We start from the raw sequence: 27,444 nt of genomic DNA, 5'->3' as shown, positions 1-27,444 counted from the left end.
CTTTCTAGCATGGTTGATGGAGAAGGGAACTCTTGTCAACGCTGGCTGAGCGCAGGCCTGGCTCCCTTTGCTTGCTGGGTGGTGCTTTTCCACCCGTGCACAATGCAGGTAAGAGGGTGGGTTTCTGCAACTCTCCTGAACCCTCTCCCTCTGGGCTGCTCTCTCCCGTGGCTCTTCCCTGAAGCTCAAGTCACATCAGCCTTCAGTCACCTCCAGTTCCTCCTCTCACAGAGGCTGTGGCTCCACTGTTCCCTCTCCCTGCGCTGGGAGCAGGAACCTGTCCTGGCGGCTAGCTGTGGCAATCTGAGCTCCTTGCAGGCTTCCCATCTCTCAGGAATCACTGTTCTGTGCCACCATTGTGTGAAGTCTGACAGCCGTGAGTTTGTGTGTTTTGACAATTTCTGATTTGTTTAAGGCAGGAGCAGAGCAGGGCCTGGTGCCTCCAGCTTGGTGGAGAGCATCTGTGTCCGACATGCTGTTTTCAGTCAGGGTTTCCCTCTGTATGGAACAGGGACCCACAGGAGGAGTCTGCGTGGTATAACCTGACACACACTCATGTGGTGGGTCGGTGGATGCACACAACATGAAGTGGCCAGCAGCTCTCTCACAAGCTGCAAAACGTCCCCATCTAATCCGCTGACCGTCCATCTTGTGCATTGATGTGACCCGGGGCCAACAACAGCCTGTCCCCTGGGAGGCACCTGGAAGTGGGGACAGAGTAAGCAAGCAAGTGGGGTCTCAAGTGGGGGCAGCAGCCTCACCTTCCTTAGGGCTCCCACTGGGGGGCCGGGGGAGCCAGGATTGTGCGCCACCCCAGAGGCAGGGACTCCGTCTCTTGAGACCTTTGTGCAACCAGTGTCTGGGGGATCCTTTCCCACATGAGCAGGAGAACAGGAGCAGGGGGCAAGGAGGAGAGATAAACATCAGCCTGAAGGGACCCACATCTGCCCTCGCTCCTGCTCACCCGCCATAAAGCTCCCCTCACCTCAGAGACCTCACCAGGGAGAGCGGCTGCCAGGGAAGTCTCCCGTCCATCCTGAAGAGACCGGTCACCCAAGTCAGTGCAGAGCCAGAGCTGCGGGTGGGACGCCCGAACCCTCCACATCCGCCAGCCTTTCTGTCACTAGAACCTGCCAGGAAGCCAGACCCCCCCAGGCCCACTGGTGACTCTGTCTACCCAATAGTGTCCTGAGGCCTCAAGCCCCCACCTCCTCCCAGAGCTCAACCAGGCCACTGAATGGAAGGAAAGACACAGGGAAAGACCCAGACTCGGCCGTGCCAGCGCCAACTGCACTTGCATCGTGAGCACACCCGTGCACACAGCTGCTCAGCCCAGGTCCCCTTTCATTCCAGAATCTCCTCCCACGGCTCAAGACCCACAAAGGAGCCAGCTTGCAGGAAGGCCCCTCAGGACCATGCCGGCAGGGATCAGCAGGCGCAGCACACCACGATCCTGCTCTGCAAGTCCAGGAGCAGTCAGGCAGCACTGCTGCCCCAGGAGCACAGGATGTTCATGGAGGAGGCCTACAATGCGGGTGATCACCAGTCCTGGGACTCGGCCAGGGCCAGGCGAGGGGGGGTCCACAGCCAGGGTCGCTGTCCAGCCAGCCCTACCACATCCCTCCACTGGAAGTTGGCCTGAGGGTAGGGCTGGAGGGAGTCCTCTCCAGGGTCTCAGACGGCAAGGTCTGCACACACGCGCTCTCGGCAGGGAGCCTGCTCCTGCCCTTGGCTTCCTCGTGCCTCCGGTGCACCCAACGCCCCTTCCTCTCCTGTCCCCTTCACACCCAGAACCTCAGTGTGGCCCAGCCCTCTCCCTGGGATGCGTTCCCCTTGGTTTCAAACACCCAGCTGGGTGACTGGATGGAGGGTGGAAAGTTCACAGCCTGGATGGACGGAGGGAGAGAAGGATGGAGGAATGAGTTTAAGATAGACGGGTAGATGGATGGATGGACGGGTCTATTTGTGTGTGGATGGACAGTGGGCAGATGGTGCGTTCACGGGCACGTGTGTGGGTGCACGGGTAGATGAGTGTACAGGATAGACAGATGGGTCGATGGATAAACATAGGGACGAACACATGGGTAGATGGACAGATAAGTGGATGATGGATGAGTGGATGGAAGGGCGGGTGGGTCAGTGAATGGGTGGAAATACGCATGAGTGCGCAAGGAGACGCAGGCCGGGAGGCCCAGGACCTCCCAGTGCATGGGGTCTTCCTGGCTTGCAGCTCCTCCTGCGTCCCCAGACTTACTTCCCCTGCCCAGCCAGCCCTGCTGCCACGAGGTGAGCCCCCAGGGCCCACCGGCCCTCACACCCCTCTCGCCAACTTCAGCCATCTGCTTCAAGATGCTCCGGGACATCAACAGCTCCGACCCCCTGCACCTGAAGTACATCATCAAGAAGATCAAGAACATGGCTGAGGGGTCCCCCAACCTGGTGATGGAAACCATCCATGACTACTTCACAGACAACCCAGAGGTGGGCACGCTTGGGCCCCTGGGGCAGGCAGGTCGGGGGTGGCTAGACCAAGGTGGGCTCACACTCTCCATCCTACGTAGAGGGGCCACCTCATTCGTGGCAAGTCTCAGCGTCCTCCTGCGCTGAAGGGGCTGAGGAGGGAGGAGGAAATGGACGCATGTCACCCCCCAGAAAACTCCTGTGGGGCAGACTCTCTGAGCCCTGCGGGTGGAGGAGCTAAGGCTTAGTGAAGGGTTCTCTGCCTGAGTCAGAGAACCAGTGGGGGCAGAGATGGATGGAGGGGCCAGGCAGAGGCTGGGGATCTGCCTGAGCACATGAATGGATGCTCTGACAGTGAAGACGAAGTTTATTTTCATCCCATAGCAATTCCCTAAGGATGGGGGCAATTTCCTCCCGCGGCCCTCCGTTCGGGGCCTGCACGCAGCCGGCATTTCCTAGAGAGTTGCTGAGGGCAGGGCCGCTCACAGCCAGGCCTGGCCCTTCCCTCTGCCTCCCTCCCCGTGTGCTGCTGCTGGCATCTCAAGCATGACCAGGCCCCATCGTCCAGCCTCCCCTCTGCTCCGCAGCTCTCCAGCCGGCACAAGTTCCGGCTGTTCCAGGTCCTGAAGAATGTCATTGGAGTCAGTGACATCCTGGAGGAGACCTGGAAGAGGCGCTTCATGAAGCTGGCCCTGGAGAACATGACCAAGTCCACGGTGGGTCTCCCTTCCCCCAGCAAATGGGTCGTCCCCCAGGGGCTTCGGGAATGCCCGAGGCTCCCCGGGACCCCAGTGAGGTGGTGGACTGGGTCTTGTGACCCTCCAGACGGTGTCTGTCCTGTCCTGCGCTCTCATCACTGGCCCTTCAGAGGGACACGCCCGAGCAGTCTAGGGCTGAGGCAGCGAGACAGCAGCTCCGCTTTCTCCCTTTGGAGGTCCCTTCTTGAGCTGGGCTCTGAGATCCCCTGTCCACCACCTCCCTGACCGTCCCTCGGTGGCTACCTCATGGTGGGGTCCTCACACACACAGGACGAGTGGTGACCACAGAAGAGGGACAGCCGGCAAGGCCAGGCACTGCCCAAGCCACGACTAGGCCCACTTAGCCCAGGTGTTGTGCCGCGGGCACAGGCAGCCATCGCCACTGGGCAATGGTTTCCAACACGACTCCCAAACCCAGGAGCCTGAGGTGCATGGGCCACGCAGGGCCACAGGAGGCCTGGCCAGGCGGGAACCATGCCTGCAGGCCTGCGGACGTAAGGGCAACGCAAGGCGACCCCAGGCCACAAAGGGAACAGGACAGGCCATGTCATGGCGGGGGGAAGGGTAACGTAAGTGCCATGAGACCTGGGCCCTCCTCCGGGATGTGGAGGACTGGCTGTCCTGCAGACTCACGAAGAGGCCACAGGGAAGAGCCGTCAGAGGCAGCACGGTCTGGAGACAGGCTTGAGATGCCTCTGAAGAGGAGCTTATGGCCATTTCACAGGACAGAGGGAGGCTGAGTGTGGGAACAGCCCGCCCTAAAAGCCCAGAGTAGATAGCAGCTGCGTCCCCCCAGCCGTGAGAAGCACGCGGGAAGGACAGGGCAAAGTGGGCCCAGGGCCGCGTCCACCCGGTTCTCCTCTTTTAAAAATGTTCACATGTACGCGTATGCGAGCGACCTTGCTCCTGTGGTGTGCGGGGTCTGCTTAGAAGTACGTGGCTTCGGTCACCATAAAGTGCTGGGGCAGCAGGAGGGCCCCGTGCATGCAGGACAGCTCGGGCCAGGGTCTGGCCTTAGGTGGACAAGACCCCTTCTGGGGCAGTGCTGGGCATCGTCCTGGGGTCTGCTTTCCTTGGGACGCCCGTCGCCCTTCCAGGTGAGGGGACGCTCCTTCCTGCTGCCCACATCTCCCTCCTCCCCAGCTCACTCTCCCCCACCGTAGACCAAATCCATTTCTGCAGGCAAAGACACACGTCGCTTCTTACCAATGCCTCTAACTGTCCCGGTGGCGACCTTTTAAACTCATTTCTCACGGGCGCATCATGGTCACTATTCTGCCACACCCGTGCATGTATGTAACGTGTTCTGAGCCACCACATTCCCCGGGTCCCAAGTAGGAGACTGTCAGCTCCAGCCGCTTCCTCAGAAAGATACTTGAGAGGTGAACGGTGAGCTGCTTGTTTCTGGAAACCTCTGCGTCCCTTTGGCCTGGACTGTAGATGGTGGTCCCTTCGTCCTCCAGCCCTCTATGTGGCCATGGAGGCCCAGAGGCTCCCTGGCGCCAGTCCCCCTGCGTGGCCTGCTTCCCTTGGGCACTCGAGGCTCTTTGCACCAGAGTGCAGCCCCACCGCACGCCTGGCCCGGGGCTGTGCAAGGCGGGGCTCAGCTCCTGGCCGCTCCTGCTGCTGGCCGAGCTCCTGGACCTCAGTGCCCTTGTCTGTCTGCGTCCAGCGTCCAGAGCGCGGTGGCTGTTGTCCTTTTAGAAGGCCTCCTGAACGTAGTTCTAAATTAGTCCTGTTTGTTTTTGAAGCACAGTCAGATCCACTCTGCCCTCTGAACGGGGAGCCCTGGAAGCCCATGCTTTCCACAAACTGCAATGGCCTCTGGGTTTCTCGGGGTGCTCCAGACGGCCTGGCAGGAGGGCAGGGAGTGCACCTCGGACACCTTGGCCTTCAGATGCCACCAAAGGCAGGGTCTCCACTGCCCGTGCCTCACACCAAAGCTGCTGCAGAAGCAGAGGAGCAGAACCCCGCAGCCCGGCGCTGGGGTGAAGCCTGAAGAGCCCGCAGCCAGCAGAGCGCCCAGAGCGGCTCCAGGGCCCCGGCGGCTCCTTTCTGCCCGAGGCTGGCCTTGGCAGCCGGGGGCCTGCCGCAGTCCACAGGCCCGCTCTGCGGGCGGAGAGCTCTGGCAGGAGCACAGCCTGGGTTCTGGACTCATGTGACAGTGACAGGATGTGACACTGCGCTCACGTGCCTGGGAGTGGGCCTTAGAAACAGGCTAGGACTTGGACAGAGGGCAAGTGGGACTGGACCCCTGCAGGCGGCACTGCTCACTGCAGGCTCCAAGGGCTGGGGGCACCCCAGAGTCCAGAGCCTGTGCAGGGGGCTCGCCTCCATTCCCAGAGCCTCCCTTTCTTCTTTTTCTTAATTCGTTCTTTTTAGTTATACGTGACAGTAGAGTGTATCTTGACATAGCATGCACGCATGGAGTCTGACTTCCCATCTTTGTAATTGTACATGACGTGGAGTTTCACTGGTTGGGGATTCATACAAGAACATAGGAAAGTGATGTCCTACTCATTCCCATACCCCCCCCCCATCCAATCCAGTGCATCTCCATCCCCCCACATCTATTGAGTCAGCATCTGCAAATCAGAGAGAACATTCGGCCTTTGGTTTTGGAGATTGACTTATTTCACTTAGCATGATTGTCTCCAGTTCCATCCATTTACTGGCAAATGCAATAATTTCATTCTTCTTTATGGCTGAATAATATTCCATTGTGTATATGTACCACATTTTCTTTATCCATTCATCTGTTGAAGGGCACCTAGGTTGGTTCCATAGCTTAGCTATTGTGAATTTAGCTGCTACATCACTGTAGTTTGCTGATTTTAAGTCCTTTGGATATATGTGAAATAGCTGGGTCAAATGGTGGTTCCATTCCAAGTTTTCTGAGGAATCTCCATACTGCTTTCCAGAGTGGCTGCACCAATCTGCATTCCCACCGGCAACGTGTGAGTGTGCCTTTTCCCCACATCCTCTCCAACATTTGTTGTTACTTGTAATCTTAATGATTGCCATTCTGACTGGGGTGAGATGAAATCTGTGTCTTTTTTTTTTTTTTAATTTTTTTGCAGTTGTAGGTGGACCTTTATATCTTTGTTTATTTTGATGTGATGCTGAGGATTGAGCCCAGTGACTCACACATGCAAGGCAAGTGCTCTGCCACTGAGCCCCAGCCCCAGCCCCTCAGTGTGGTTTTTGATTTGCATCTCTTTAATCGCTAGGGATGTTGAACATTTGTTCATGTTTCTTGATCGACTATATTTCTTCTGTGAAGTGTCTGGTCAGTTCCTTAGCTCTTTATCGACTGGGTTTTTTTTTTTTTTTTTTTTTTTTTTTTGGTGTTAAATTTTTGGGGTTCTTTATATATCCTGGAGATTAGTGCTGTATCTGAGGTGCATGTGGTAAAGATTTTCTCCCACTCTGTAGGCTCTCTCTTCACATTCTTGTTTTTTTTGCTGTGAAGATTTTTAATTTGATAGCATACCATTTATTGATTCTTGATTTTACTTTTTGTGCTTTAGGAGTCTTGTTAAGGAAGTCAGGTCCTAAGCCAACATGTTGGAGAGTTGGGCCTACTTTTTCTTCTATTAGGCACAGGGTCTCTTTTCTAATGCCTGATCCTTGATTCACTTTGAGTTGAGTTTTGTGCAGGGTGAGGGATAGGGGTCTAATTTCATTCTGCTACACGTGGATTTCCAGTTTTCCCAGCACCATTTGTTGAAGAGGCTATCTTTTCTCCAGTGTATGTTTATGGTGCCTTTGTCTAGTGTGAGATAACTGTACTTATATGGGTTTGTCTCTGTGTCTTCTATTCTGTACCATTGGTCTTCTTGTCTGTTTTGGTGCCAGTACCATGCTGTTTCTATCACTATAGCTCGGTAGTATAATTTGAGGTCTGTATTGTGATGCCCCCTGCTTTACTGCCTTGGCTATTCTGTCAGCCTCCAGTTTCTATTCCCAAAAATGGTTTGATAAGAGCTGCCCTGTCTATCAAACAGACCCCAGGTGGGATGCCAGGCTCTCTGCAGCCTGCCCTGACTTCCCGACCTCCCCCACCCCAGGAGCTGGAAGACATATACCAGAATGCAGCCAGTGACGTGCTGGTGGCCCTCTGCAGGCACTCGTGGCCAGAGGTGGCCCAGCACCTGGAGACGGAGCTCCTGACGGGCGTCTTCCCGCACCGCAGCCTCCTCTATGTGATGGGCGTCCTGTCCTCCCACCGTACGTCCTGACTGCAGGAGGGGCGGGGCGGGCAGGGCATGGAGGCAGATCTGAGGGGAGGCACAGCGACCCTGTGACAGTGAGGTAGGCCCAGGTGGGTGGCACCAGGCGCTGTGCCCCAGCCCCCAGGAGGCACTGGTGTGAGCCACAACTCAAGTGAGGAATTGGAGGAGAGCCGGTTGTGCAAGGGTCCCAGGCAGCAGGGAGGAGACAGTAGGCCTCCCGGGACCAGGCCTGGGACCAGGCAGGGCCAGCTTGGCCTGGCCTTGTGCTCCCACTCTAGAATTGCAAGGTCTCCAAGGTCCCTCTGCACCTGAGGAGCCTCCAAAGCAGCCCCTACCCCAGAGGTGGGATTTTCAAAGCCTCACAAGACTCCCTGAGTCTTATTTTCCCACTCTTGAAGGAACTTCATGCCCTAAAAGAACCTGCTCAGAGGAGTCCCTCCAGTCCCCACAGAGCCTGAGGTTTAGAGAAGGACATGGCCTGTGTGAGGTCACACAGCAAGGAGCCAGGGCCATGATTCCAGCTCTCTGAACACTGGCCATTACCAGTTCCGGCTCATGTCCCTGCTGTTGCCTCCCCCATTCCCTGGAGCCAGGCCAGGCAGTCCCCCGACTCACGCAGTGTCTGAGGGCTGGAGGACACAGGGCCCAGGGGCCAGCCCTGGCCACAAGCCCAGACCTGCTGCCCACCCTCCTTCCCACAGAGGAGCTTCTGAACAAAGAAGACAGGGCGTGCTGGGAAGAGCTGCTGGCCCAGGTAGGCGGGAGCCTGACTGGCCCTGGGCCGGTGGGGACACCAGACAGGAGGGGCAGCCGGGCAAGGTGGAGGGTCGGCGGAGGGCACAGCGGTCGTCCCAGAGGGGGAGGGAGGGAGGGGGAGGGGAGGGACAGGGACCGAGGGGAACAGGGAGGAGCAGTGCCAGGGAGGTCCCCACTTCACAGATGAGCAAATGAAGACTGGGGCAGGGAGGGCTTGGCCACAGTTGGGACAGAGCCTCGGCCCCCGGTGCCTGGAACAGGGCAGGCGTGGGCACCCACAGGCCCTCCACTCATCCCAGGAGCTGGATCCACGATGGGGCAGGGATCAGAGAGGAGGCAGCGGCCAGAGCTGAAAGGGGAAAACAGACTGGGGGGCACCGAGGGTGTCACCGCCAAGAGGTGGCGTCAGGGCAGCCCCACCTCTGACACACACGAGAGCAGGGCCAGGGCCATGGCAGGACTGGGCTCATGTTCAAGCAACCACAGCGGCACAGCGAGGGGCCTCCTTGGCCTCTGTGTTCCTCAGATGGGGCCAAAGTCCCTGCTCAAAGGACAGCTGGGAAGACTGGGCACTAATCACCACAAGGCATTTCCACAGGGCCCACACAGGGAGCTCTGGCTCAGTGTTGGTGACTGCTGTCGTGTCACAGCAGCCGAACACAAGTAATTGATGGAACAGAACACAGAAAGTCACTAGGGAAGCAGAGGACCTGGACAACACAATTAACCAAATTGGTCTAATTGACATTCCTTTCAAAAGCACATAGAACGTCCACCCAGCTAGCCACACGCTGGGCATATATCAAGTTTCAATAAATTTAAAAGGACTGAAATCAAACAGTACTTTTTCGGACCACAACATAAATTAGAGGTCAATACTAAAAGGTATCTGGAAAAACTCCAAATGCTTGGAAATTAAACAACACATTTCTAAATAATCCACAGGTCAAAGGACAAATTGCAAGAAAACTAGAAAATATTTTTAACTAAATGATAATGAAAACACAACACAGGAACATTTGTGAAATATGACAAAAAGCCATGCTTTGAAGGAAATTTATATTTTAAAGCCTATATTAGAATAGAAGAAAGGTATAAATTAATTATTTAAATCTTCATTTTAACAAACTACCAAAAAAGAGCAAATTAAAGCCAAAGTAAGTGGGAGAAAATAATAAAACTAAACCATAAGTTAAAGAACTAAAAAGAGGTCAAACAACAGAGAACAAATAAAACCAATAATAAGTTCATCAAAAAGATCAACAAATTAATAAATGCCTCACTAGACTGATCAAGAGAAAAATCACATAATGTCAGTTTCAGAATAAAATAAGGAACAACATAAACCCTTCAGATATTCAAGGACAATAATGAAATAAGTTTCCAGTAAATTAGACCAATTAGTTGAAACTGACAAATTCCCTGAAAAATACAAATTACCAAATAGACATTAGAAGAAACAGAAAACCTGTGTAGTCCTATATGTACTAAATAAACTGGTGTTATAATTTAAAACCTTCCAGTTACCAAGCCACACCCAGGTTGCCTTACATGCACTGTGTCAAACACTAAGGAGTCTTACTAAAGAGAAAGAGTTTATTCACCAGGCAGCCAGGAGCCTGGAGATGGGAGAGCAAGTCTGAAAGTCACCCACCTGATGATAAAGTTTGGGGCTATTTATTTATGGAGAAAGCAACTGGATCAAACTTCACAAATGTTACATCATGACCCTCACATCAGAGATGTCGTCTATAGTCAACTAAAAGCAAGTGACTATGAGGAGGTGAAGTCCAGAGGGTCCACTCAGGAACGAAGAGCCGATAGTTTTTTTCAGGTCTCCCCTTTGTTTCATTCCCACAAAGAAAACTCCCAGCCCAGACACTTCCTTGGTGAATTCTATCAGTAGTTAAGAAAAAAATAATACCAATTCTACAGAAATTATTTCAAGGAAATAGAGGAAGAAGGAACTCTTCCCAAGTCATTTCATGAAGCCAGCAAATCCACGATACTGAAACCAAAGACATAAGAAATAAAACTACAGACCATTTTCCATGAAAATAGATTGAAAGCCTTTAACAAAACATTAACATACTGAATAAAAGGATAACACACCATGATCAAGCAGGGTTTATTTGAGAGACACAGGTTAACTTAATGTTTGAAAAACAATAAATGTAATTCAAAATACCCACAGAATGAACTAGAAAGATCATGATGATGTTTATGAAGAATTATGAAGAAAAGGCATTTGACATGGTTAAAAAGCTCTCAATGAACCATGAGTAAAAAGAAATCACCCAATTTGACAAGGCTTCTAAATCTACAGCAAACACACTTCCTGACAAAGACTGACACTTCCCTGCTAAGATCAGGAGGAAGAGGGCAAAGATGTCCAGTGTCTCCACATCGTCAGCATTGCACTGCAGTTGCTAACCAATGCGATAAGGTAAGAAAAAGAAGAGAAAACATACAGATTGCAATTGAAAAGGTAAAACTGTCTTGCTTTCCAGACAACATGGTCGCATACACAGAAAATCTTACAGACTCTAAAATAACTGATAATTACTTATCATTGAATTTAGCAACATCTCAGGATATAAGATTAACATACAGAAGTCAATTGAATTTGCAATTTATTTGCAACAAATAATTGGAAATGGATTTTTTAAAATGGCACAGCAGCACAAAAGATATGAAAGACTGAAAGATACGTTTAACAAAATAAGTGCAAGATCTTGACAAAGTATTACAAAAAGTTGTTTAATGGAGATGTATGGTGTTCATGAATAAGACAAGTAATGTTAAGATCTCAAATCTCCCAAAATTGATATGAAAAATTAATTTTTAAAAAGCCAATAAAAGTTCCAAAGGCTTTGTTGTAGAATTAAATATAATCTATAGGTTAAATTTTTATGTGGAAATTTCAAAGGACCTAGAGTAGCCAAAATAATCCTTTCAAAAAACAAAGTTACAAGAATCCCACTGCTTGATTTCCAGATTTTGTAAAAGACTAAAACCATAGTAAAAAATCATTTGCTCTAAGGCACAGGAACGAGAAAGGTGAGACACTGGCTCAGGTGAAACAAATAAATAACTAAACATAGGAAATCCATGTAAATCCACACTCACACTCTGGTGGCGTTTAAGGGTGCCAAATCAGTTCAACAAGGAAAGGAAAGTCTTGAACAAGGGTCAAGACCAATTGCCTGTTTATGAGGGTAAAATGAACTTTATTGCCTTCCTTAAACCACTTTCAAAAATTAATTGGAACCAACATCTAAATGTAAAGCCCAAACTAAAAAGTATGTAGAAGAAAACAGGAGAATAAACCTTGCCAACAAGGGGTAGGTAAATATGTCCTGTGATTCAGAAAGCAGTAATATAAAGAATCGACGAGCTGGATTTCATTACCATAGAAACTTCTGCTTATCAACGATACCGCTAAGAAAAGCAAAGGGGGGCCACGGACGTGGGGGAAATACGCTCAGAGGCACATCCAACAAGAGACTGCGCAGAGAGGGGAAGGTCTTCTGCAGCTCGGCAGGAAGAAGGCCCACTGCTCAGCTCTTTAAATGGGCAAAATTCAAACAGGTGCTTCCCAAAGGAAGCCACAGAATGACCCTGACAAAGGAAGGATGACCACAGCGTGGTCCTCGGGGAGCCGGCAGTTGTCACACACCCTGGAGAGTTCAAACAAAAACATGAGGTCACCCATGCTGGCAAGAACAGGGCGGCCGGAACCCTGCGGTGGGCCTGGGCCATGGTGCTGTCTCTTTGGGAACCTGGCATCCATCACTCAGCAAGTCCACTTGTAGGAATTGTACCCAATAAATGCGGAGGCCTGGTACACAGATTTCCTCATCGCAGGAAGTTCCTCAGCCTTACTTGGTGCAGCCTCTAAGCCCAGGCAACCTGGGGGGCGGAGCAACACCCCACTCAGAAATCTGAAAGCAGCCACCTGAGCAGCCACCAGGGGAAACCGGGAGGGAAGAGCGTGTCACACCCAGACCAAGCAGAAGCAGGGAGACGCTGAAAATCAAAACAGAATAGGTAGGATTCCTTTTTTCCAGAAAAGGGGAGACTGATCTGAGGGGGACAGGTCAAAAACTGGTGGTGATAGAGATTTCCTAGGAAGGAGCACGAGTGGGCTCTCCGGGGTGGAAGCACAGGCCCCACATCTCAACGGCATGCAAATGACATGGGTCTGTTGGCTCAGATCCCTCAAGTCTTGCACTGAAGACCTGTGCATTTTACTGCAATTTAAGAATGACTTGATTTTTCAAATACTTAAAAATATTAAAAATTAAAAAGCTTGGGAACAGATGTATTTCAAAATTCAGAACATTTCAGATTTTTCAGTGTCCATTCTGTATATTCCATAGATACCCAAAGCAGGGTCTGGGGCCGATGAAGATCAGATACATTGACATCTGTGCTACAAAGATGACAAATACTCACATTGACTCCTGGGAATCACGTTGCATCAGTTTGGGTCAGTTTTTGCCACCCAGTGAAGTTCTGCAGAGCTCTGGGGTGGGCATGGTTTCTGAGTTTCAGAACTTAACTTGTAGACAAGGAGCTGGGTGCTGGTACTTACAGTAGTGGATGTACAGAAAGTGGAGCTGACAGGAGCCCCTGGCACTTCTGTGGAATCCAAGGACTTCCCAGTGGCCAGAGTCTCCTAAATATTCTGTAGTAGCCTGTTGTACAGGCGAGAGAGCCATGTCTCAGTCAGCTTTTGCATCACTGTGAACAGAAGACCCAACAAGAACAACTTAGAAGAGGGAAAGTTTATTTCGTCTCATGGTTTCAGAGGTTCAGTCCACGGTCAGCTGACTCCACTGCTCTGGACCCAAGGGGAGGCAGAACATCGTGGTGGAAAGACATATGTGGTGGAGGGAAGAGGCTCGGAGCGTGGCAACCAGGAAGCTGAGCAAGAGCTGTGTTCACCAGGGGTAAAATATAAACCCCATGTCAGTGACCTACTCCTCCAGCCACCCTGGGCCGCTGCAGCTACCACCAGCTAGTCCACATCACTGGATCAGCCCCCGGTTATGTTGTGGCCGTCGTGACCTCATCATTTCCCCCCTGGACTTTCTTGCACTGTCTCTCATGTGAGCTTTTGGGGGACACCGCATACCTCAACCATAACAGCCACCCAGCGTATGCTGCACCCCTGCATCCAGCAAGTGAGCCAGAAGTGGAGCAAGATTCTACCACTAGTGGGAGCAGTCTCCACTTCAGGGACCAAAGGATCCGCACCTGCGAGGGCTGAGGAGAGCTCACCTGCAGGGGGCGCTCTAAGCTCATCTTCTGCCCAACAAGACACCCAAGTGCTCACTGGATGGCAAATTACGTCTTCAGGATAAATTCTTAAAACTAGAGTTATTGGGGGACACGTATGATATTTTAAGCTTTAATTGATGTTGATATTAATTTTTTATTAATATTTCCAAAATCTTTAAAAAAAAAAAAAAACAACCTACAGATCTAATCGCCCAGCTCTCGGGATGGCAAGACTAATCTCATGGCAGTGTCTTTAGGGTTTTGGAGCTCAGGGCTGCCCAGCGGGCTGGGCAGGCTGGCAGAGCCCCAGCTCTCGGAGGGAAGGAAAATCTAGTCCTGCCCACCGTGTCTGCTCACAGATAGCTGTCAAGTCCGTCCCGTTCCTGAACACAGATGTGTGGTCCAAGGAGCTGCTATGGGCCCTCACCAAGCCCAGCCGGACGCAGCAGGAACAGCTACCAGAGAAGGTGGGCCCTGCTCCCCCAGGAAGCCCCACCCCCACCACACAGGCACTGTCCACTGGACACACAGGTCCTCCAAGGAAACTGGTGAATGCAAAGAAACAGGGACAGACCTGGGCAGCAGGACTAAACGCCTCATCCTGCTGCAGTGCCAGGCAGGGGTGGGCAGCCCCAGGTCACGTGGTGAGGGCTCTGTAGGGGCAGCAGCATGCCAGGGAGGCTGCTCAGTGGAGGAGGCAGTCGGCCAGGCGGGTCCAGTCCAGATAGGGTGCTCCCTCTCCTCCAGACCTTCCTGTTCACCTACTACGGGATGATCCTCCAGGCTGAGGAGGAGAGCACCACGGTCAGGACACACCTACAGTCCCTCCTGGAGACCTCCCACCAGTGGCCCAAGCAGAGGGAGGTGAGGACCCAGTCCACTTGCTGGCTGAGCCATCACCCTGCTGAAACCCTGACCTTGGTCTCACACTGAACTGTTCGCAGCTGGCCCTGGCCCTGCCTGCACTGAGTCCTGGACCCTGGTCACAGGCTTAGCCCTGAGAGCTGGGCAGGCTGAGCCCTGACCCAGTCCCGGGCCAAGCCCTGATCTCACCCACAGCTGGGGTTCTCTTCCTCCAGCCCAACCTTTGTCTCTTCGTTCCCGCCCCGCCAGGCCTACTGAGAGTTGGCAGGAGGGACACCGTCTCCAGGGCTCCCCTCTGCCTCCCACCTCCCTCCATTCCACCAGCCAGACCCTTCAGAGATGTCCCCAGGGGTCAGGCCAAGTCACGTGTTCTGAAGCACGTGCAGCTGGGAACAGGATGCCCTGTGATCTCGGATGAGTCCCGTCCTGTTCCCGTGGGCCAGGGGAGGGGCCGGTTCTTGTCCTGTGACCTCGGGGTCCCCCCTCCACAGGGCATTGCGCTCACTGTGGGGCTGGCCGCCAGCCGCCACCTGAATGACGTCTGGGCCATCCTAGACCAGTTTGGGCGGAGTGGGCCCATCAAGTGGAGCCTGCACAGCTTCTCCCTGAAGGTACCAGCTCGGGCCTCGGCACAGGGCGGGGCCATGGGCCTCCACTCTCTGCAAAGGCCAGCCTCCAAGCAGGGGCTCCTGGGGCATGGCAGGGCCAGGAGCGTGGGCCTGACTCCAGTCCCACCTCCAGCATGAACCCCTGGACCTTGGCTTCCTCCTCCTGAACACCATCCCTCCCTGCCTGGCCTCGGGGGAGATGAGCTGAGGGACAGGCGGCCTGGCACACGGCACACCACGGGCACTCAAGCAATGCCACGCCCAGCCGTGCTATGGCAGTGGCTGCCAGCTTGAGGCTGGCCCTCAGGCATGTGACCATCCCAAAGGTGAGAGGCAGGCCAGGGATGGCCCAGGAAAGTGGCCTGCAGCACCTACCTGTCCTCACCACACCCCATGACCTGTTCCCAGGGCAGCCCTCGGGAAAAGGAGGGCAGGGGCCTCCACTCCCTCGGGTCTGCTCAGTTACCCCAGGCAGCCCAGCGAAGGCCAGCGGCCTCTTTGGGGTCCTCTGCTGGCAAGTGGCAGAGCAGACTGGAGCCATGTCTCCAGCCCTCAGAGAAGCACTGAGAGCAGGGGCTCCCAAGGGTCCTCAGGTGATGCCCAGGAGGGGGCCCATGGGGCACTTTCTGGGTCTCACCCAGAGGAAGAGCCACGCGCCATGCCCCATTCTTTGGTTAGGCACACCCTCCAGGCCCCCGCAGCCCCATCCAGCAGGAGGAGGGGCAGGCCCTGGGCTCCTGGGGAAAGGAGGGGGCCACCACAGAGGGACACGATGAGGGCCTGGACTCTGGCCACTTCTAGCAGAGCCAAACAACCTGCGTACAGCCTCAGTGGCCCTCATGCGGCCCAGCCCTCCAGGGCCATTCCATGTTCCCTGTTTTCCTGAGATAGGTAGAAGCCCACCACCCTCAGGATACCTGCTTCCCCAGCCTGCTGGGCCAGGGTCCCTCCTCAGCACCTGCCCAGAGGAGAGGCCCAGCAGACCTGAGCACCGTATCTGCCCCCACGTGCCAGGGCCCGAGCTCAGAGGACCTGCGCTGGAAGTGGGCCAGCAGCACCATCCTCCTCGCCTACGGTCAGGTGGCTGCCAGCGCCAAGGCCCACATCCTCCCGTGGGTGGACAACATCTTGTCCCGGATGATCTTCTACTTCCGCTACAGCTCCTGGGTATGGGCAGGGCTGCTCGCTGGGCCTTCCCAGGCCAAGAATCGGGAATTCCTGCCAGGCCCTGCCCCTGGCTGCCATCCCCGCTCTTCCTCCACCATCCTCCACACTCTGGGAAAGAGCCCACCCACTCCCTGGGCTACTTTTGGGGGTGGGACATGTGGAGAGCCAAGGGCAACATCTCTCCCTCTACTCTGTACCAAAGGCCTCCAACCAGGCCACAGTGCCCAAGTGTCCACTGGGAGGCCACCATGACCCAGAACCTTCCACAGGCCCTGTCCTGGTTCAAATGTTGTCACCTCACTCACTTTCTTACACAAAATCACAGCCCCTTCCTAGAGACAACCCCATGTGGCGCCCAGCTAGTGGCCTCTGCTCACCCTTTTAGCAGGGACTTCATGGCCTCTAAGACATGGGCCTCGCCCCTTGCTGGCTCCGGCATGCTCCTGGGCCCTCTTCCTGACCCGTCCCCTTTGTCCTGGGCCTGGCCCCATGCAGGATGAGACCCTGAAGCAGAGCTTCCTCACTGCCACCCTTATGCTGATGGGGGCCATCAGCCGGAACGAGGGTGCACACAGCTACGAGTTCTCCCAGACCTCCGAGCTGCTCGAGTGTCTGGTGGTGCGTACCAGGCCCTGGCAGAGGCCCTCCCTCAGACCAGTGCCCCGCAGCCACTGCTGGAGAGCGTGGGGGCGGGTCTCCAGAGCACGTTGAAGCCCTCACAGGCTTTTACACCTGGAAACACTCCATGTCCCCATCACCTGCTCTCACAGAGACCCAGAGCTGGCCAGGCACAGCCCCATGCAGGCAACACCACCAAAGCCCAAAAGGCCAGCCCCATCCATTTTGCACCAGCTGAACTGCTGGGGCCCAAACCAGTCCCCAGGGTCCCATGGAGTCTCCAGGGCAGCAGGGGGCATGCACAAGTAACAAACAGGGCAGTGGCGCCAGGGCAAGAACCCACCGTGGCACGAGGACAGCCCAGCTCCCCTGCTGCTGTGCTCAGACAGCGAGCTCTGCCCACCTGGCCCTGCCCATCTAGCCCTGTCCACCTGGCTCTACCCACCTGGCCCTACCCAACCTGGCCCTGCCTTCCTAGCTATGCCCACCTGGCCCTGCCCACTTAGCTCTGCCCACCTGGCCCTGCCCTCCTAGCTCTGTCCACATGGTCCTACCCACCTGGTTCTGCCCACCTGGCCCTGCCCTCCTAGCTCTGTCCACCTGGTTCTACCCGCCTGGTGCTGCCCACCTGGCCCTGTCTACCTGGCTCTGTCCACCTGGCTCTACCCACCTGGCCCTGCTCTCCTAGCTCTGTCCACCTGGTTCTACCCACTGGCCTTGTCTACCTGGCTCTGTCCACCTAGCTATACCCACCTGGCCCTGCCCGCCTAACTCTGTCCACCTGGTCCTACCCACCTGGCCCTGCCCGCCTGGCTCCTTGTGTGACACACGTGCCACAGGCAGTGCCATTGAGTCACTGCGCTCCATGCCCTGGTGAGGGCCAGGGACATGGAACTCAGGCACTGAGCACGGAGGCTGAGCAGGGACCTGGTGTCAAAGGCGGGCAGGCCGAGCCCGCGTGCTCGGGCCTCACCTGGAGACTTGCAGGTCTTGATGGAGAAGGAACCCCAGGACGCGCTGTGTACGGAGAGCAGACGGCAGGCCCTCAACATCGTCTGCAGCCTCTGGTAGGCTCCCAGCCCTGCAGCTCCCCGCCTGGCCTTGGTACCGGCAGGGCCTGGGCCTGAGCCGGTGCAGGCCATGGAGGGGGCGGCCCACACAGGCTGGGGCATCTGCTCTGGGCACAGCCACTCCCTGGGGGAGCTGACCCCCCAGATACTCACAGTCACAGCTCCTATTCAGGCAAGACCCCAGGTGGACAGGATCTAGAAGGCAAGGGAGTGCCAAAGGAAGCAGCCTAGACCCAGCCAGCCTCCAGGAAAGGGTCCAGGCAGAGTCCAGGAGCTCGGGGTCCAGGACCAGCAAGGCAGATCACCACTGAGTGCCCCACCCACAGGTGGGCGAGGGTGCACTTGGTGTCCCTGTCCTGACTAGGTGGAGATGCTTAGGAAGTGGGACCCGAGGAATCCAGAGCTGCCTGCTCTGGGCTGCAGGGACAGTCAGGCACCAGGCGGCCCAAACGGCCCCAGGGAAAGGTGGCAGGTGGAGCCGGGGGACATCCCCGCGAGGCTGGGTTTCGGCCACCTCCACGGGCTGCCTGACTCTCCAAGCCCTTGTGCACAGCCTCCTATGAGCATGAGCTCCTCATGTGCCTCGGGCACGATCTGGGCTCTGGGAACCCAGCTGAATCAGCAGGGAGCGTCCCCGAGAGCGTACCCTTGGGGACAGGCCGTCAGTACCCAGACCACCATGTCCGCGGATGAAGTGCGGACAGGGAGGGGGTCCAATCCTTGGGCTGAGGGCTGCAACTCAACGCTGGGTCAATGATCGACTGACTTGCCTGAGCATCCTGTGAGCCAGGTGCTCTTAGCTCCAGGACACAGCCCGAGGCTGCGTGAGGCTGCCCAGAAGAGACCTGAGCAAAGCCCCGCGGGGTGAGAGAGCCCTGCACACGTGGCTGCCGGACAGCAAGTGCAATGGCCTTGTGGCTGGCACGCACCTGGGTGGCTAGAGGACCAGCAAGGGACCAGGCGGCAGGTGTGCACAAGTCTCTGTTAGAGGCAGAAAGTGCTATGTCCACGGTGTCAGAGGAGACCCAGGGGATCCCACGTCCCTCAAGGGGCTGCTGCTCTGGGCTCCTGAGGGCTCCTCAGGCTCTCCCCCTCTGTCTCCCAACAGTAAGCTGAGACCACCCATGGACCTGAACAGGAAGTCACGGCTCCTCTCCACCTGCCTCCGCAGCGTGTTCTCTCTGCCGCTTCTGGATGCCCTGGAGAAGCACACCTGCCTCTTTCTGGAGCCACCCAACATACAGGTGAGGCCCTTGCAACGGCACGCCCAGCAGATAGGTGGTGGGAGAGGGTCCCTGGGGCTCCGGGCAGCCTCCTAACTGCACTAGGCCTCTATTTTCCCACCTGTGAAATGGGATAATAGAACTGGTGGTCTTCAACCCAAGCGACTAAAACGAGATACTGGGTGTGTGTGACTATGTAACAGTGATATGAGCAGCTTCCCTGATGATCCTGAGAGCCAGCATGGAGGAGGCTGACTACTCCAGCACTGACCCCGCGGCAGGGCCCCAATGGCCAGGGCCACGGGGGAGTTAGGCTTCTCTGCTCTCTGAGCTCCCCAGCAGCCCAAGAGGGAAGGGAGATTGCCTCTCTCTAAAGGATGAGCTTCCCAGCCTTGCAGGAGCCCAAGAGTCCCAACTCAGCCACTAAGGCCTACAGCGCCTGGAGCAGCCTTCCCAGGGACAGGCTCGGTCTCACCACATAGTTACTTAGCCTGGCCATGCTGCCTCAGGCCTCACCCACCAAGCTGGAGGATTTGCTCTAGGACTGTGCTCAGCACCCGCCCCCTCACCACCCCTTCCTCGGTTCTATTAAATAGAGGCTGCCCCTGCAGGGGGACTCCAGCCATTGCTCGGCCACCTGGCCACCACCAGGTCTAGGCATATGCAGGCAGTGGGGCCCCCAGGGGCTGGCAGGCCTGGGCCCTCCACCGCCTCCCCTCGCATGCAGATCCTGTACAGTCAGACCACAGAGGCACTGGACTGCATGTTGCAGAGTTTCATCACCCAGAGCCCCACGGCCGAGGAGCTGCACTTTCTACTGTCGGTGAGCCACCTGGGCAGACCTGGGCTGGGAGCTCCAAGGAGGGCAGCTCAGAGGAAGCAGGCCTGGATGGACAGGGGCTACCACACTCAAGCATCACGTGGAGGGGAGGGAGGAGCAGCCGGGATAGCCTGGAGTGGGGTCTGGGAGGAAATGCACCCCCAGGGAACTTCCCCTGCAGCAGTGTCCCCCTGGCCTCAACCTGGCTCCCACTTGCACTTGCCCTCCAGGAGTCCTGCCTGGTCAAGAGGGAGACCAGTCAAGGGGCAGTGACAACCCAGGGGTAGTGGTTGGCCCAAATGATCAGAGGTCAGGACCAGTGGGCCTTCACCAAGGAGCACTGAATGAGGACTAGGAGTCCCTGGCCAGGAAAGGGACCCAAGCAGAGGACACAGGGGCACAGGAGGGGCACGATGTGCTCAGTTGGTCAGTGGAAATGGTGGGGGGCGGGCAGTAAGGTGGGGTCGGCGAGGGTCGGGTCAGCAGGGTAGCACCCTCAGGACTGGGGCCTGGGCAAGAAGCTGGGGTGGAGGTGAACAGGGTCTCCCAGCCTGGAAGCACAGGCAGAAGACAGGAGTGAGAGGTAGGTAGGAGGAGGTGCCACCTGCCCAGCAAGTAGCATGACATCCCCTGGGTGTGCCAGAGGGCTGGGGGCTGCCACCAGCAGAAGTCATAAAGCTTCCCCAGGCCATTGCTGAGTGGCCCAGTCTCCTCGCCCTCTTCAGAGCTCCAACTCAGCACACTGCGCCTCACCAGACAGGCCCATGTGGCTCAAGACCGGCCAGCACAGCCCTAGCTCTGCCCAGATGCCGTGTGCCCGCTGTGATCCCCGCTCAGAGAGCAAGCGTGGGACAGCAGGCTCTAGAAAGGGCTTGGGGCACGCAGCAGGTTAAGAAACAGGAGCCCGGAGGGCTTCCTGCGAGGGAAAATGACCGCTCCCGGGGCGCGGGTGCTAGGAGCCAAAGGACTGGCAGGCTCTGTGGAGTCTGGGAAAGACTGAGCCCCCAGGGGCCCAGCTGAGGGCGGGCACTGAGGGTGAGGCCACGTCGTGGCAGGCAGGGTCTTACCTCCTCCGGGCTGCAGATGGGCCCTTGACCCCGCCCATTCCGCAGCACCTGTATGTCTGGCTGGCATCAGAGAAGGCGCATGAGCGACAGCGGGCTGTGCACAGCTGCGTGACGCTCCTCAAATTCCTGAACCACCAGCTCTGCCTAGATGTGAGTACCAGGCCCCAAATGCCCTCTGCAGCTGGGTCTCTGGTCCCAGACCTCCCGCCCCAGAGCCCAGGGACCCTGCAGCCTGCAGGAGATCTCTGGCGGGTCTCAAGGGCCCACACCCATACCTCCTGGCCAGCGCGTCATCTCCACAACCCCCACAGGGCCCAATGGCAGCGGGCAGCCCAGGCAATGTCCCCTTTTTGAAGAAATAGGCTGGGGGAAAGGGGCCCTGGGCAAGGTTGCTCTGCTGGGCTCTGAACCCAGAGGACACTGACCCTGGCCCAGAGGCCACTCCTGTCCATGCCCTTTGAGGCCTGACCTTCACTCCTCACCTGTGAAATGAATGGAAGTGGCTGCTCTGTGGAGCTGCAGGTTGTGAAAAGGCTGGTGAACTCCAAGCCTGCGCCTGCAGGGGGCGCGGGTGCAGCGTGGAACGCCCCCATACCACTGCGTTCATCCAGGGGGCCTCCACCCTTTGGTGGTCCCTGGGATCCTGGGGATGAGTGAAGTTGACACACCTGAGGTTGGAGCTTCTGCCTGTACCCCAAAGTCAGCATTAACGTTAGGAGGCTGGGGACCTCAGGAGCCTGCCGCCCACCCCAAGGCAGGGAGACTGCAGGGGGCAAGTGTTGTGCCACCAGGGAAAGGTCACTGCAGTCCTGGAGGAGGGGTTTGAAGTGGCTTCAGTTTGCTCAAAACACAAGTTCACCCCACAGGACCGACCCCAGGGCAAGGCAAGTGAGGGGTAACCGCCTTGGGCCCTCCAGGAGTGCGAGACTCCACAATCAGGATTAGCTCTACTTTAATGTGATTGATGGGCTACGTGATCAATGTGACGTCGGCCATGGGCTGGCCGCCTGTTGTCAATGAAGTTTCGTGGGAACCAGGACCGGGACTGGGGTCCGACAGGGTCAGACCCTGCCTTCCCTTGAGGTCGTCACACTGCGTTCTTTGTGTTCACTCTGATTTTTCGCTATTACTTTAACATCTTGTCTCTCTTGATGGCTAAGATTTCTGGCAGCCCCTTTATTTTGCCTGTTCCCTAGCCTGCCCGGCCGCGCAGTCCGAGGGGATCCTTCTGACCCTCTGGCTGGGCTGGCATGCCTGCATGGCCGACTGGGGACTCAGTGGCTGGGTCCTGCCTTCAGTGGTTCCCCCGCACTCTCGACACAGCCAAAGGAGGGCTTCAAACGCATCGGGCAGCTAGTGGGCATGCTGGGGATTCTGTGCCAGGACCCGGATAGGGCCACCCAGCGCGCCAGCCTGGAAGGGGTGGGCCATCTCTACCAGCTCCTGATGCGCCAAAAAGGTGAGCCTACACGGGCCACCAAGGCACACCTGATTCCACCCCAACCACGGGCTCAGTGGACTCACACCAGCACTCTGAACTCACCCTCTTCCCCTATCTACCCCACCCCCAACCCTGATCTCAGCCATAGCCCTGGAATGCCCTTGCCCACCTCCAAACCCAGGTGGCAGGCCTGGCCCCCTTCACGTGTAACTAGCCCACCCTAACTCCCACCCTGCGCAACCTAGGCCTGGGCCCCCCTTTGCCCTACCTCACCCTGCTCTGCTCCTGGCCACCAGGAGAACCTTTGCAGGTGGAATCACTGACCCCCAAGGAGTTCTCCCAGCCCAGTGCAGACGGAGCCCCCCTCTGGAGCAGCGGAGACCAGAAAGCCACTCCGCTGGACTCCCAGGAGCTGGCATCCCCAAAGGATGGCATCTTCCACCTGGACAGCTCCCAAGCCCTCAAGGTCAGAGCCCTGGAGTCTGGGCAGGTCGCACAGCATAGGGGCATGTAGAGTGGACCAGTGTCTGGTGGGAGCGGAGTGGGGGACTCACCCTGTGCCCTGTGCTGCTGAAGTAGAACCTGCTGCATTGATGCCTGCCGTAGTGGGCTTCGCGGCCCGCCGTGTCCCTTCTCAGAGTCCACACATCTTCCCTGGTCTGTTCCAATGTTCCCTCCTGTCACCATTTGAACTGTACTGTCCTCAGAAGACACGCATCCTAAGGCATAGGTGTGAGCAGGGTGCTGGCATTGACTGGGCAGGGCCTCGGAGGCTCCTTCAGGAAGTCCGTGAGCAGGTGACTTGTTGTCCACATTGGGATTGAACCCTGCTTACAAAGACCACTGTGAGTCCTATTAGACCCTGAACCCTTCAGGTTGAAGTTGGGGTCTCACTGAGGCCTGTGGGTGGGGCTGACCTCTAATAAACACCATCCATGGAGTCTGTCCAGGGTGAACCAGATGAAGAAGGGGTGCCTGGGGCACTCAGCACCCCAGCAGGGCTTAGTCCAGAACTTATGTTCTCAGCAGCTATCATGAGCTCTCTGAGCACTGAGGCCCATCGTTTCAGTACAGAAAATCCAAAGGCCTGAGGTTAACATGTTCGTTGTCCATGCCAGAGGGAGGAAAACCTGGCTTGGCTGCAGTTTATACCAGAGAACCTGAGCCGGGACAGAGGCAGGGCAAGGAGGGTAGAGTCTCCACCATCACCATCACCATAATCACCATCATCACCACCATCGTCACCATCACCATTATCACCACCACCACCACCACCACCATCACTATCACCACCACCACCATCACCACCACCACCACCACCATCACCACCATTGCCAAGACCCCACACCATCCTCAGCACCACCACTTCCTCTATCCTCTGCTACCTCCGCCTCACATGTATGCCCTCATTAAAAGCATGACACCTCAAAGTCTTTGTCAACCCTGAGGCTGTATATCCTATGACTCTCCGAGTCTGATCACCATTCCAACCTGAGCCTTCTGGGAGATTGGCCATGTTCTGTGCTTGTGCTGTCCAAGACAGCCACTGGCCACAAATAGCTAGTAAGCACCTAAAATGTGTGTGGTGCTACTACGGAACTGAAGATTGATTTTATTAGATTAAATTTAGATAGATTTGAATATATCATAGATTTAATTAGCTATGGGTGACTGGTGGCTACTATGTTAAGTAGCGATGTTCTAAGTCATTCTAGAAGGTTCTGCCTGTGCAGTGACCTGATCCAGCTCGACCTTCCAGGAGGCTATGGAGCAGGGATCATACTTTCCACCTTGCATTTCCCTGAGAGCCCCTTCATCCCTCTGAGCAGTCATAGTCTGCTTGCAGAGGTAAGCCCATCCTCCTCTACCTTTAGAGGGGCTCTGGGAGAACACAGGTGGCCAGCAGAGCTGGGGTCTTGAGGCTCTACATGGGCTTGGGTTCCAGACCCAGCCTGGCCCTACCATCCCCACCCTGTACCATAACTGAGGGTGGCCCGTATACCTCGCTAGGCCTGGGACTTGGTCCAGGTGACCTCAGAGGTCCTCCACAGCTCTGAAGTTCAGTTTCTCTTTGAGAACTGGAGCCTGGCCATGGGGAGCACCCCTCTGGGCTGAGGCTAGCAGATGATGATGCCCAAGGGGGCTAGGGCAGGCAGAGGAGGGGAGGAGATCTACTCTCCATTCCTGTGCCCTGGGTTATAGTTGGTGCAGACAGATTGTGGAAGCAGTTAACTGCAAATGTCTGGTGTGGGGGCACCTGGAAGAGTGAGTACTCAGAGACCTAGGGAAGCTACACAAAGGTCAAAGGTAAAAACAGAGTTGGGGGGAAGCAGGTGCCCAGACACAGGGCCCAGGTGATGGCCTCTCCATTCCCACAGGAGATCATGAGGCATCTTTTGATGGCAGAGGTGACGGACCTCATCTGGACGGCCATCAGTGGCCTGGGCTCCTCCAGTCCCTTCCGTGTGCAGGCAGCCGCTGAGCTGCTGCTTGCTGTCATCCACCAGCACGGGGCCAAGCTGGAGACCGTGAGGGGTTGGGGTACCACCCAGGGCTGGGCATCAGTCAGTATGCAGGGGCACCCACCCGGCCAAGGCAGGAACCCGGAGCTTGGGTCCAATAGGGAAGCCCAGAGCCCACCCTGGGCAGCAGCCAGTAGAATGAATGCATGAGGGAACAGTCCCAGTGAGTGTGTGGGACCCAGAGGCGGCTGCAGGTTATGGAGCAGACGTGCATTGATTGGACCCTGCTGTGTGCCCTAGGGTGACAATGGGGAGGAGGAACAGACCAGACCCTCAAGGAGCTCTCCATCTGATGGGTCGCATGGGCAGAAGTAGATAGGATGGCCAGTAAATACAAAGGCAGAGGGTGGACCCAGAGGGAGAAGAGGGGCAGCCCCAGCCCGAGGACAACTGATACCAGGTCTTATGGGCAGTGATGTTGGACCTGGGCCTCCATAGATGCATAACAGGCCCCAAAAGCAAAAGGGTCAGGACACTGCAGGCACACAGAGCAGTCTACACCAGAGCAGTGTGTTTTGGGCAAGATGAGGGGGTGGACACCGGGACTCCACAGTGACTGCCAGACACTGAGGGGAGTAAACGCCCTCAAAGGCCCCCAGGGCCCCCAGGGCCCCAGACAGCCCTGAAGGCTGTCTCCCTTCAGACCAGTTGCCCCAGGGATGGCTGTGCCTCCTCTCAGGTTCCCCAGGCAGGGCCTCCCCGTGTGACCTCGCCCTCCCCACACAGGTCGCTAACATGGGCCGGGGCATCCACCTGCGCCTCTGTTCTGTCCGCATCCCCCAAGCCAAAGAAAACGCCCTGTACGCCATCACCCTGCTGGCCCGGAACCATACCCCGGAGCTGGTGGCTGCCTTCCTGGACTTCTCCATGCCCTTGGACAGGTGCCTGGCCCACCCTGCCTCACCACCCCACTGCCTGCAGCTGGGTGGTCATGCCTGTGCCCTCCTGACTGTGCCCTCACAGCCCACAGGGAGCCCACAGGGTGGGCACGGGAGGGAGCACTTGCCCTCCTGGGTTGGACACAGAAAGCTCTGCTCACCACCTGTCCACATTCCATACCAAATACCCTGCCCCAGCCTCCCCGCCCTTCTCCTGGTGGAGAGCGTATCCAAGACCCTGTGTGCTCCTGGGAAAACCCCAAACCTCGCTGTCCACTAGCAAAGACCCCTCTGTCTCACCTTCATCTTCAGACATTCTCTTCTTGCTTTTCCAAGGACCCCGGTAGCCACCACAGCCCTCTCAAGCAGGGCTGGCTTCTCTCCCACAGTGCATGACCCCTGGGTCTGGAGGGGGCTAGGGTCCTTGTTGCATGGCCCCTCCTCCTGAAGTCCCAGTTCTGAGTCCCATATCCTCAGTCCATACCACCCGCTACCCATCCACCACACGCCTGCCCTGGGCTACGATCAGTGTATAGCTCCTGGTCAGGGACACCTTCTCATGAGACTCCTGCCATGACTGTGGGGTTCTACTCTTCCCTCCCAACTTCTTCCTGGGTCTCCTCTGTCCTGGCAATCCTGCCCTCATCCTCCCTTAGCTACCACTCCCATGATCCTGGCCTCAACTTGGTCATCTCCAAGTTCAAGACTCTTCCCCTCACCCCAACATCTCCCAGCTTTACAACTCTGCCCTTGGGTACCAACAAGCCTCTGCCTTCCAGAACCTGTAGCCACCACAGTGCCCACCTCCTCACAGCCCCTCCCCTGGCCTCACCTTGCTCCCTGATGGAGTTCCACTATCCAGCATTACCTCCCTCCCTGCACATACCCAGGTCCTTCCCCTGAGCAGCTCACCTTTTTCCCTCTTCACTGGACATGTAGGAGCCAGCAGAGGAGAGGTCACAAGCTCCCAGCACCCAATAGTGCTCTCTAGGAAGATTGCTGATACCCGTGTGGAAGCACCTTTTGGTTTTTTGTCAGTAACTTCCAGTTTTATTGCACTGTAATCAGAGTTATCTGTAATTCTTCTACCTCATAGAGTTTATGATCCTATAAACTGCTTTTGTGAGTGTTCCGTGGTCCTCAAAAAGAAAGTGCATTTTCTGTCCCCTGGGGTAGGGTCGGATATGCATCCACAGACTAATCTTGTTGATCATGTTGTCTACATCCTCTACATCCTACTTCCTTTCTGTCCACTGAATCTGGCTGGGACTGAGAGTGTGTTAAAGTCTGACTAAAGGAATATTCGTGTGTTTTTGCGTCCTTCCAGCTCCTGAAGTTACTGACCTTGCTGTGTTATTTGGTGCATGCATGTTCGTAAGTGTTATATCTTAATTATGAATCATGACCCTTAACAGTAAAGGTGCTCTGCTCTATCCTGTCAAGTGCTTTGGGGACTTGGATTCCATTCTGTCTGCTATCAGGATCACTACCCTAGCTTTCATTTCTATTCCTCTTGTCTGGTATACCTTTGCCCACACTCTGTTTAGCCCTTTCAGAATTCCTTAGTTTTAGGTATGCATCTTATATACAGCATGTGGTTTGGTATTGTGACCCAAACTGAAAATCTTTTTTAATGGGTGATATTCATTGATATGGTTGATCAGTGTGTCA

General features: G+C 55.9%; 1 protein-coding gene across 1 annotated transcript in view; it reads left to right on the top strand.

The window, feature by feature from the left end:
• The first annotated feature begins 3,125 nt into the window (after positions 1-3,125).
• The window catches only part of LOC306654091 (maestro heat-like repeat family member 5), a 48,624-nt gene continuing 24,305 nt past the window's right edge, over positions 3,126-27,444 (top strand). The window contains exons 1-16 of the mRNA XM_079127330.1: positions 3,126-3,176; positions 7,289-7,448; positions 8,155-8,207; positions 13,855-13,962; positions 14,243-14,359; positions 14,851-14,970; positions 15,982-16,134; positions 16,630-16,752; positions 17,740-17,819; positions 18,931-19,066; positions 19,773-19,868; positions 20,978-21,082; positions 22,256-22,391; positions 22,670-22,839; positions 24,752-24,901; positions 25,622-25,776. Coding sequence (XP_078983456.1) covers positions 3,141-3,176; positions 7,289-7,448; positions 8,155-8,207; positions 13,855-13,962; positions 14,243-14,359; positions 14,851-14,970; positions 15,982-16,134; positions 16,630-16,752; positions 17,740-17,819; positions 18,931-19,066; positions 19,773-19,868; positions 20,978-21,082; positions 22,256-22,391; positions 22,670-22,839; positions 24,752-24,901; positions 25,622-25,776 — 1,898 coding nt within the window. The 5' untranslated portion in view covers positions 3,126-3,140. The remainder of the gene's footprint in view (positions 3,177-7,288; positions 7,449-8,154; positions 8,208-13,854; positions 13,963-14,242; positions 14,360-14,850; positions 14,971-15,981; positions 16,135-16,629; positions 16,753-17,739; positions 17,820-18,930; positions 19,067-19,772; positions 19,869-20,977; positions 21,083-22,255; positions 22,392-22,669; positions 22,840-24,751; positions 24,902-25,621; positions 25,777-27,444) is intronic.

The sequence above is a fragment of the Sciurus vulgaris genome (assembly GCF_902686455.1).
Source record: "Sciurus vulgaris genome assembly, chromosome: 1".
NCBI lineage: Eukaryota > Metazoa > Chordata > Mammalia > Rodentia > Sciuridae > Sciurus > Sciurus vulgaris.
This window is presented reverse-complemented; position numbering and strand designations above follow the sequence as displayed.